General features: G+C 46.2%; 1 protein-coding gene across 3 annotated transcripts in view; it reads left to right on the forward strand.

The window, feature by feature from the left end:
* The window catches only part of LRRK2 (leucine rich repeat kinase 2), a 67844-nt gene extending 61995 nt beyond the window's left edge, over positions 1-5849 (forward strand). For all 3 annotated transcript variants that reach the window (XM_065837539.2, XM_065837550.2, XM_071803424.1), the window contains 2 exons: positions 240-314; positions 2148-5849. In XM_065837539.2, coding sequence (XP_065693611.2) covers positions 240-314; positions 2148-2269 — 197 coding nt within the window. In that variant the 3' untranslated portion in view covers positions 2270-5849. The remainder of the gene's footprint in view (positions 1-239; positions 315-2147) is intronic.
* Positions 5850-11907: the final 6058 nt, after the last annotated feature.

The following is an 11907-nucleotide window of genomic DNA, read 5'->3' on the forward strand; positions in this document are numbered from 1 at the left end:
AGCCTGGCCGGCTAGTCTGGTGCTCATGCCTTTGAACCCTGATAAACCCCTACATTAAATGGAGACGGGAACTGCATTGTTTTCGTGTCTGGGTTTGTCTTGGTTAATGATTTTGAATAAAAGGTCCAGTTGACTGAACTCTGCTTTCTGTCCTCTTAGTGGCATGATGTCGTCTATTTTTTCTGTCTTTAAATTGCAAAGTTCCCATTAAAATTTGACATTTTATTTCTTTGAAAAAGGGAGTCTCAAGAATGCAGTCCTGGTTTTGGGATATTGCTATAAAAGTGACACCGAAGACAACAAATATCACAAAGGTACCTGAACTACGTTTTATTAATTCACATTATTAGTGGAGTAGACACTATTATGCTTGACTACCCACTGAGAGTGGAGAGTTGATGATCATCATTTGATGTAATTTCTGGGCTCCATACAAGCTAACAGTAACTTCCAAACATGGATCAGAGGAAGCCACTATTTAAAGGATGTAATATAATTTGCTGGAAAACTATATTTGGAAAGTAAATGGCATTGTCTAATTGGAAAATGTATCAAATGAATTTCCAGAGGGGTCTGTCCTAGGCTTGGAATGCTCAACATTTTCATGAATGATGCGGATGAAGGAACAGTGAATGTGCTTTTCAGAGTTCAGACAATTCTCAGCTAAGACAAAGCCACAAGCACACTGGAGGAAATGATGAGAATTCAAAATTACCTTCACATGTAGAGCAAACGGTCTGGAAGGAAACAGGATACAGTAAGGACAAATGCAAGACATTGTACTTAATTAGGAATGATCCGTTGTACCAGTATGAGATGATCAGCTTAAACAGCAGTACTGCAGAAAAAAGGGCTATAATTGATCAGAGGCCGAACACAGGTCAGCTGTGTCACGTTGCGGCCAAATCGGCAAACACCATTCTCACACGCACTGAAAAGTGGTGTCTGTAAGACACGAGCTGATTCTTCCCCTCTGCTGGAGGAACGTTCCCTTGTGGGACATTGCTGATGATCTGGACTACTGGGAACAGTCCAGGGGAGAAAAATGCGACCTGTCAGGAAATGCTGCGGGGATTTGAGTTGGTTAATATAAATAAAGCTTAGAGAGGATGTGATAATAGGCTTCACATATGTAAATAAAGAGGAAGGGAATAAAGACTCCTGCAAGCTGCCTGTGGGCAGGATAAGGACTAACCGGTTTCTACTATAGCAAGGGAGATTTAGGTCAGACATCGGGAAAAGCTTCTTGACAATTAGGGTAGCCAGGTGCTGGAAAAGGAAGATAATCTGCATCTTTGGGTTTTTCCAAGAACAGCTACAGCTGATACTCTGATCAATGCCCTTCTTTACCTTTATCTCATCCCACTTTCAGTGACCCCTAAAAATGTGGCAATGCCAGTAGGAAGTTAAGAGTGGCAAGTATAGATGAGCTGACTGGAATAAAATAAGAATCAAACTTACAGCAGTGATTTTTATATTCTAATATTCCCTGGTTTTTACCATAAGAACACCAATTGCCTTTTTAGCCTTTTTATTGTACTTAACAGTGCCATTAACTATACAGAGAAGAATCGGAGACTCCACAAACCTTGTGAGCTTGTGAGTCCCTACTCACGCAAGTGTTCTCAGTTATCCTTATTCCACTAAAAGCAATGTGAATTCTCTGTTAAAAAAGTCATTTGCATGAAGAGAGATTGAAGACATTACCTTTTCCAGCTGCTTTATGAAATCAGTTTCCATTTTTAGTTTACAGGTTTTGAGTCTTGTAAGCCTTTAGGGTATGTCTGCTCAGGAAAACAGACAAAATTTTCTGCAGGCACCTCAGTACCAGCATTAACTGTAACTCAGGTCAGTAACTTATGGTCTGCAGGCCCCACAAATGATTTTTTCAAGTGCTTCTAAATAGTATACTCTAAGTTTAGGAACTAGGATCTGAATTGTTGTACAGGTACAAACAGCTTGTAGCCCATAACTGCATTACCTCACACACAATGTGTCATATAACTTGTCTTCCAGGTCCTAAGCGTCATGCTCCATTGAGACAATTTACAAGTAATTAAAGAACAAGCAGATAAACAAAACCACTTCTAAGTATGCAATAATTCTTCTCTGTTGCAGCTTTTAATTTTCTTTTTTTTTTTTTCCAGAATTACAATCCTGCGTGTCAGTGTGGGACATTAACCTGCCACATGAAGTGCAGAACCTGAAAAAACATATAGAAATGAGACAGGAATTAGCAGAAAAAATGAAGAGCTTTTCTTTGGACTGAAAAGTCACCCCGCAAGTGCCATTCTCTTTTCTAGTCTTCCATCCTAATGTACTGTGCAATATTTACAACTTCTTGTTGCTGGGGTTTTTAACCAAAAAGCACGAAGAAAATTGCCACAAGAGAAGCAGTCAGTATCCACAGGATACCATGGAAATGGAAGGATAAATTATTCGTAATATTTGAAAGGGCAGAAAACTATTAAGAATTTCTGAATCTGAAGTGTCATCCCGCATCTGTTTACTTGTGACGTTCTGCTCTCACCAACTATGGCTCAACTTCAATACAACATTGTTCATCCAATTTTTGATCCCAGTTAAACTGGGAATAAGCCAGGAGACTAAAAATGGTTCCTATTTGCTTCATTATCTCTACTGAGCTGACGCTGTAATAAGAAACAAATTTTAAGCCTCTACGCATTTATTGCAGTTTGCATCTGTGAGTTTGCTCTAATGACTCATGTTTTAGTAATAAGTCAGAGCTCATGGCCCTGAGCATGTGACAGAAAACATACTATTTACATAATAGCAGTGTTTAAAGGAACATACAATGACTACATTACTCCTTGAAAACAACAAACAGAACAGGCTTTATTCCATGAATAATGGACATTTTTTGTTATGATCAGAAAAAAAAAGTTGTGCTAAAATAGTAAAATAACTCCGAATTCAGAATTCAGGCTTCTGCAGGTTGGTGCCCTCCTGCAGTCCGGCATCCGCCTTGTTCTACGGGACGTCGTCACACCATTCTGAACATTACCATTCACATCCAGCTGTTGTGCACATCACGTTGAAAAGCCAAGAAAGAATCACAGAGTCATCAAATCATGGAATAGTTTGGGTTGGAAGGGAAGAAAGCCAGGGGGAAGCTCTGCTCTAAATGCTGCTACAAACGTACCACAGAGAAAGAAGCGTGCTGCTGTAGCCAGGCTGCCGGTTCTTAGTCCAGCTTGCTGGTTTCCGTATCTCAATCTAAAAAAAACAAAAACCAAACCAACCTAACAAACAAAACCAGAAAACAACAACATTCATTTTTATATTTATAAACTGCAAATTTTTGACTTGTTTTAATTTATATTGCGATTTTGAGGATAAGCAGGGGAACCTTCAGAAATACTGAGAACTGGCCACCTCTTGCCTGTAACCACCAGAATTTGTCGCCACAAATCTTCATTCAAGAGATGCCTTTGCTGCTCTCTGGCTATAAGTCCAAGCGGCATCTTACAGCCTGCACTGACCTGCTCTCAGTAAGTGCCTTATTTCTGTCCATCAGAAGACAGACGTCGTTTTCTTTTCTTGATACCAAAAGAATCCATAGGGTGCTCCTGAAATCTCAAGGCATGGAGTATCCAGAGCCATTCTTCAGTTTATTTCTATGGAGCTGAACAGGGTTGAGCAACGAAAAAGTTCTCGGTTGCATTTTTACAGTTTTGGAGAAATTATATACTAGGACAACAGCATTTATTGTGTCCAGTTGTGTCATTGTTCTATTTTCTGCCATTTACTGAGTGTGTGCTCAGGATTCCTTTCACATATGCACCCCAGTTTTTATGTATTCTTGTATTCTGCATACTGAGAATAATTTGCTATTTATGTGGGATTTTATAACTCAGAAAATATATATCTTATTATGAATACTTTTTTTTAAAAAAAACACAGAATATATGTATTGTGATTATGTTTATTTATAAGTCAATTTGAGATGCAAGCCTTAAACCTTTTTATTAAAACTGTACTTTGTTAATAACATAGTCTACTTTCTCCTCACTGAATTTCCACGGAGGAGCTTTTGTGTGCAGTTTTGTGGAGCTTCGTCCCTTACCTCAGGATGACTGACGCAGGAGCCCAGTTCTGCGGCTGTGCTGCCTGTACTGTAGACTGAATCTGGCCTCCAGGGTACGTATGACAGGGGTTGCAAAGAACAAGAGACAAGAGCAACTACTCCTGCATTGATACAGTCCTAAAATTACATTCAGCCCCTTGAAGACAACCACGAGGCTGATGCGGCCCCTGGTGAAAATGAGATTGACATGCTGACATTAGAGTATAAGCCCTACCAGGTGTAACAATTGCTGTGTACGCAGGATAACACCCAGCACCTGCAGACAGAAGGATGACTCTTACTTCAGCCTGTTTGCTTGCGGGAAACAAGCAGTATGGTTTGGCCACGATTCAATGCGTCCCTTAGTATCCTATTACTTCTCTGTGTACCACTTTGGGGTGAAACTGGGACATGTAATGGAGGAAAGAGAACGAGGCCTCCTGGGTGTGAGCTGATCCCCACACCTGGGCATTTGTCATTACTGCTGCTTTTAATAACCAAACCCATCTACCTGGAGGGAGCAAGACAAGTAATGCATTTTGTGATGAGCTCCTCAGATACCAGAGACATGAGGAAGGAGTAAGGGAAAAGGATGAGGCTCCGTGAATGAGGAAAAGACAATTACATTCGTATTTTCCGATCAGTCTTTCAAGTAGAAAAAGATATATGAACAATACCTCTTCTTATTTTATGGCCTTCAAGTCATTCATAAAAAAAATCTGAGAACGGCTCCCATTACCTGTCTTAACCAACCCAGATTTTCTGATCAGGACTAGCAGTTTTTCAGGTTCTTTGTCTGAATTAGTTCTTCATCTGTATTATGAACTCATCTCAGGACTACTCACCTGCACATTCGCTTATTAAAACTCATTCAAGGCATTTGAACAAGTATAAATAAAAATTATATGTATTGGCTGAGCAGTGAACCATGTTGTACACTTTTCCAATTTATTTTTTGCTAGGTAGGCATGTATCTTTAGAACAATTTTATTAGTTTATAAATACAGAGTTGTGTAATCACATGAGAGCTGACATTCATTGCATAGCTGTATTTTGAAATTAATTAAAGGGGGGGGAGGGGGGAATCCTACAAGATGTATTATTGTTGGATTAGCAAAGGGAAACCTAGTTTAGCAGAAATTGAGAAGCAAGCGGAAGTGTTCCCGTGTTCACCTCTAAGAACGTTCTTCACTGTGTCTGCTGGCTGTGCAGAGACAGCACGGAGACACCTGGGCGGCCTCACTGCTTTACCAGGCCCTGTTCAATAAAGCAACAAAATCCCAGTAATCAAATTATGAAAACTTCTTCCCTGCAGTGAGCTGATGGTGCCTGGTTCCTGCCCTTGACATCGTGTGTTTGGACTGAGCAGTAAACTGGAATTATTTTTTTAAGGTTATTTTAAATAACAATACACAAGTAAGTCAACAACAAAAGAACCTCAGTAATTTTTTAAAACTACCATAATACAACTCTGCTAAAACCAAAATGAAAGTAAAAATTCAGGCCTTTTCTTTATTCCTTCTGCATTGCTTTGATTTTCTTGCTGCCTGAGAAGGCAGCAGGTGAATACTGGCGGGTTTGTTAAGCCATCAGTGCCTATAAATGCTGTCACTAATTAGTGAGAAGAGACTTAAAAAATCAATGTTGTGTCTCTGGCATATGTAATTATTTACTTCACTTCCACCACTGCCCATCACCACCAATGACCTGAAAAGTTAAAGTGGACAGAAAAGGTGAAATCAATTAAAATCTTCTGTGGCTATTCCAGTGTTTTGTGTTTTCTGTACCATTTATTTCTCTGCCTTTCGCCACATTTTTCCCGTCCCACATTGAGACGTGAGGGACCCCACGGCAGGGCTGTCCCTGGGCAGAAAATGTGACTGCACAGCGCCCGGACTGTCCCTTCTGTGGGCGGCGGGGTGGGAGGGAGCAGGTGGGTGGCAACAGGGGCTGCCCAGCAAAATGTCCTTTACAGGGACTGCTGCAAAAGGGGAAACGAAAATGGTTTGTGACAAGGTCCCATTTTAAATCCCTTCTCAAGGGAAGGACAACCCAGAACTAGTCACAGAAGGAAAGGAGAGGCCTTGGGCCCCCCTGCAGCCCCTGGATCAGCCTGACACTGTGACAGGGGCGCAGTGACACAGCTCACAGGGTCACACGTCTCCAGCCTTGCCGCCTCTTCCCCTGCTCCAAGTTTTCTGCTCCCACAGAGCCCAGGGCCATCGAGCAGGAGGACATGGCGCTGCACAACAGGCCTTTATGTTGCAGAGAGAAAATCATACAGCAGCAATGGAAGCACCCAGCTCATCGCACTGTAAATATATCAATTTTACATCACTGATGCTCAGTTCTGCTTTTTCTTGGCTTGCCATCTCAGCAGTTGCCTTGAAAACATCTGTTCTCCTTGAGGCAGCAAGAACCATCTGCCCTCACAGCCATCCCCCAGTCTCCTGGGCTCTGCAATTTGGATTCTAAACCTCAGGTACCTCAGTTTTGCACTGTTACCATTAGAGGTCACATTAAATATATTTTTTTTATTATTATTATTTTTTTTCTAAAGCTGCAGAGCTTCTTGCAGAGCTGCTCCCCCTTGGAAGAGCAGAGGCTGGGCTGGTTTGCAGTGGCAAAGCTGCCGGCAGACACAGTGGCAGCTCCCCCACGGTCACCCCCAGCGTGGCTCGGCTCCCCTCCCTCGCTCCTGCTCACTGACCAAGTCCACAGCAGCCTGAAAAGGGGAAAGATGTGCTCAGTTTTCCTCAGTAAAGGCCATGGAAGGCTCAGGAATTGTCAAGCCCAGCTACCCTCCCTGGTGCAAATGGGGTTTCTGTGGGCTGGCAAGACACAGGGCAGCCAAAACCAGCTACTTCTGGCAGCATCCGTGCCCCTGACACCTTCCTCCCAGAGAGGTGCACTGTGCTGGGACATGCTGGAGGATGAGCTCCTCCTGCCCGCGAGCCCCTTGTGCAGCAGATCTGTGCACACCAGCCAGGAAAATGCCACTGAACCCTCTGCAGATGTACGGGGAAGTCAGTTTTATGCGCTAGTGATTACTCTACATTATCATCAGCATTTCCTGATGAATGGCCATATAAAACTCCCATGAATTCTGTCACTGCGAAGCCACTGCTCTGACAGTGCTCTGCCAAGCTATATTCACGGGTGGGCGAAGCAACAACAGTCGGGCTGATGTGCTGGGGCTCAACTAAGTGTGTGCTAACCCGAGTGCTCCATTTGCACCCGTGGTTCATCTCCCAGAACTGAGGGAGGCCACCTCAGACTTCGGGACAAGCCACCAGGGCTCAGACGTGACCCCAGGCCTCCTTCTGCAGGGAAACCATCCATGCAAAGGGGCCAACCTCTCCTCCAGCCCAGCCAGGCTCTCTGGGAGCCGCTGACAGCCCAGAAGCGCCTCCACTCCGGCCACACCAAGGCGGATATTCCGCCCCTCCGCCTGCCTCCACAGGCTGCTGGGGACATGGCTCCTTCATCAGCCTGACGCTGCCAGCTTCAGGCAGAACTCAAAGGCTGCTGTTAAATCACACACGCACAAGTAAAGGTTGTTTAACGAATTTCCTGTTACTCCGAAGTTCAAACATTTGAAAAACTAATTTCTAAACTTTAAAGAGAAGTTCCTGCTGGAGCCCGCGCTCCCGGCTGCAGCAGAGCAACAGCAGCCCCTAACGGGCGGGAGCCCGAGGCCAGGGCTGCCCAGCCCTGCGCGGCAGCCGTGCTCGGTTAAATGCCACCGTCATCCATAGTGGCTTTTAATGACTATCAGCCAGGTCATTAAGCTTCAGAAAATGGTAATTTTCAGGTATTATCCATCTGTCAAAACTCACCTCCCCCCAATTATTTTTCTCCTCCAAAAGAGGAATATGTGCTGAGCACTCTGCAACTGGAAAAATCTCGTGGCAAAACACACTCCCACCTTGTTATTTGTGATTACGGGAAAGCTTGCAAGGGAAAGAAAACAATAAACACCAGTTCCCCGGTTTTAGAGCCATTGCAGCTGAACCAGAAAGGGAAAGAAGCACCTGGGCTCTGCAGGGGTCAGAAGTAGCAGGTGCAGAGTAATGAGTGCTGATGGAAGTGTCTGAAATCCCCATTGCTGGAAGGGGGGCGTGAAATAAAAATAATAATAATTTAAAAAAAACCCAATATTCAGTACCTGCCATTCCAACAAGGCCCATGCAGCCCGGCTCCCACAAGCTCCCTGCACATGGGTGCCCAGGCTGAGCAGCTCCAAGCCGTGACTCCATGATGCAACTCGCCCTGCAAGGAGCCCATGTCAGAGGGGGCACAGAGGGGCACAGGGTGAGGCTCCTGCTGAGAGGATGTCAGTGGCCTTGGCCCTGGAGAGGAGCAGGGACAGTCCTTTCCTGAGGGACATCAGAAGAACACCAGCTTGCCTGAATCCAGGCCTGGAGACAAGGGTCCACAGAGAGGGAATCATTTTTAGTTCTGCTCCACCTCACCTACCCATTTTTATCCAGCCAAAGATTTTATCCTGGATGAACTTTGCTTTTTAGTTTAAAAGCCCTTTGGACTTTGGTCATGTGAGCTTTGACCAGCACCATTCCCCTTCCACACAGGCGTCTCCAAGACATCAGGAGAGCAAAGCACAGAATTGGGTGGCTGCTCAGTTACCCCGTCACTGCTGAAAGACAAATTCCAGGGTCCTGGTTTCACCAGAGGACCCATCGCTCTCTGCCGGAGAGGAGCTGCAGGAAGAAGGCAGCAGCCTTGCAGACCCTCGTGCCACAGGGCAGCGTCGTCCCACAGCCCAGCAACATGCAGCCGCTTGCTTTGCCCAGGGCGAGGGTCCTGCACGGGGGCTGCAGGCTGCCTGTGGGGCCAGCCCACCTGTGGGCCTCCCCAGGAACGGCTTTTGGGCTCGGCATGGGCAAGGGGGCGCAGGGCCCTTGCGCAGAGGGACACGCTGTGACACCTCCAGCCCGCGATGCTGCAGAGACACGGGCACAGCAGCCTGGCCCAGCTCTGCTCACCCCGAGCCCACCCGGCACCTGTTTGCAGCCGCCTCTGGCCCACACAGCACACCAGTGTCCTCCTGAACCCAGCCTGGTCTGGCCAGCTGCTTTCCACACCTCAAGCTGCTGGTCCTGTGACTCTGAACACTTCTATTCATACACAAAAAACAAAAGGAAACAAACGAGACAACATGAGATTTTGCTTGATTTCTGTTATGTCGATGCCAGGGAGAAGCTCGTGTTCATAGAGCGTGCCTTTGGCTCTGCCCCCCGAGAAAGCACACTGCACCACCCAGCCTCAAAGGCCTCTGCTTTAAGGAATTTAGGGACCAACTCTCAGAAAACTCTTCTGGAAGACAGGAAAAAGTGACACTGCCTTGATCCTGGGTCAGCAGCAACCAGAAATGCTTTGGAAAGCACACCAAGCCATGGCAGAAGGAAAAGATGAAACACTTCACACCATTTTAACCAAACCAGCTAAAATGCAGGTCAGTGCAGGACAGACCTACAACGTCAAACCTTTGCCAGGGCATTGCAGGCAGCCGGCAGAGTCCCTTAAGGCTCATTGAAGCATTTGCTGTATGTTAAATATATATGCAGGCAAGAATACTTTCTCTGAACATCAGACCACTGCCAAGGCCAAATACTGGACGTGATTTGCATTAACTGAGTGTTGGTAGAAAAAAATAAGTATCTTTACAAGAAGTAACTTTGCAACTACGCAGCAATCCAAGTGATGTGTATAGTAGATGTATCCTCCGACAACCCCACCTTCTGGGGTGCCTTTTAAAAACAGATGGAGGTCTTTGCAAGTATCCCCAAACAATCTGTTCTCATTGCCCATCTTCCCAGAAAATAACAATTACAAAAAAAAGCTGTGGTGCTTGGTTACCTCTGAATAAACAGGGCAGGGAGTTTGAGTACCATCAGTGCCACCGGAGATGTGACCAGGGCAATCACATCCCTCCTGCTTCAGGTGGCACCAGGAACACGTTGTATGAGATGTCCTCAGCGCTGGAGCTGCTCACACAGAACTTGACACCAAAATGACGCGGCAACCGCTGCCCCCTGGCCTTGGCTTTGTCCATGCAGTTAATCACAGCTGCATTTACATCAGATATACATCCTGCCTTTGACCGTTCCTAAGCAACTATGCCGACTGCTTAGGGCTCAGTTTGTCACATCAGTACCTGAAAAGCTTAAGAGGATCTCCAGCAGAGCGAGGCCGAGGAGGGAGAGTCCTTGCCCAGCCGTGGGCAGGACTGACTCCACCGGCACAGCGTGTCCCCCTATCCCACCGTGGGGCACCTCACGGGCACCAATAGGCACCCAGGGCAGAGCCGGCAGCCACACAGAAAGGCTGGGCACTGCCCCACAGCGCCGGACCCCACCACACTGCTTTGGGGATGGAGAGAGCTGAATCTTCTTTCAAACTCAAATTACCTATTTCTAGGATGAGAGTTTCAGGGGAAGAAGAGCAGCTTGATTCTGCTTTTTTAAAGAAAAGTCTGCTACATTGCTCAACACAGCCCCCTCCTGCTTCAGAAACACAGGCCTTTCTTCTTCACTTTCCTGCCAGCAAGAGCTCCAAACATCTGCTAGAAAAGTCAGGGGGGAAGAATGAAAGCCCGAAGTAGGGAAATTTCCATTCACACACCCATTTCACTCTCTTCTCATGGTGTGTCCTGAGCCAGGCACCAATATCCACAGCAGAGGAGGTGGTGAGAACGATGGAGCAACAGGCAGCACAAAGACAGGAGCCACAGCATACAGCAGGATTCATCACAGCCCAACTCCCATGGACAGTTAGTTCCCCTGCAGCTGCCACAGCACCTCACTCAGCTAGGAGACAGCAGTATTATCAGTTACATGAATTATTTCCCCCCCCAGAACTCTCTCTCCCAGCTGTGGTGTGAGCACACCTGCAGTTTTCACACTGCTCACCGGCTGCTGCAGCCCCCGCAGAACAGGCCTCCCCTGCCCGGACTTCTCGTCCCCTCCGCTGCACCACAGAGCAAGCAAGCGCCCTGACAACTCCAGAGGTGTCAGGGCTACCTCCATCCTCACCTTTTTCTTTCCCTAATTAGAAATATTTTGCAAAATACACCCAGAACCACAGAAGTGAAGCGTGTCATCTTAACTTGGAGATTTTACAGCAAGTTCTTGTGCAATTCTGGCTCACAGGTGACCGGGCCAAAGGTGCTGTCCTGTTAAAAACCCAGACCAGTGTTTCCTCCTGAACCCTAAAACTAAGATTACTTGAGGAATTACCTGTTCCCATCCCCTTGCCACCCCTTCTGGTAGCGTGACACTGGGATGCAGCTCAAGGGACATGGGGACAGCCACATCCAGGCACAGCACTCCAGCTGTGACAGGGAGTCAAGGTGACAGGGCTCCTGCTGACACAACTTGCACCCCACGAGAGCACACCCACTCCTTTCATTATTCCATACCACACTCTCGCTTTTTGTCCACAACACAAATAAACACGACCAAAAGAATATCACTGCAATAAAAACCTTTCTTCTCTGGAAAGCCTTGCACACGCTGCTCAAGGTAAGTACAGGCAGTACAAGGCTGCAGTGGTACGAGCTGTACCAACCAACCGGCAGAGCAACACAGTAAAAACAGCAAAACAAACAATAAAACAACACAGTAAAAACAGCTGTACCAACCAACCAGCACAGCAACACACCTGCAGCTCAGCCTGGATCCACTCCACAAGGCAGCATCTCACAGCTGGAAGTCAATCCCTATTTTTTTTTTCCATTAGCAAGCAGCCATCACACAAGCTTTGCTCTGGACAGAACAACATGAATACGCCACGCAGGA

This window comes from Patagioenas fasciata, chromosome 1 (genome assembly GCF_037038585.1).
Source record: "Patagioenas fasciata isolate bPatFas1 chromosome 1, bPatFas1.hap1, whole genome shotgun sequence".
Taxonomy (NCBI): domain Eukaryota; kingdom Metazoa; phylum Chordata; class Aves; order Columbiformes; family Columbidae; genus Patagioenas; species Patagioenas fasciata.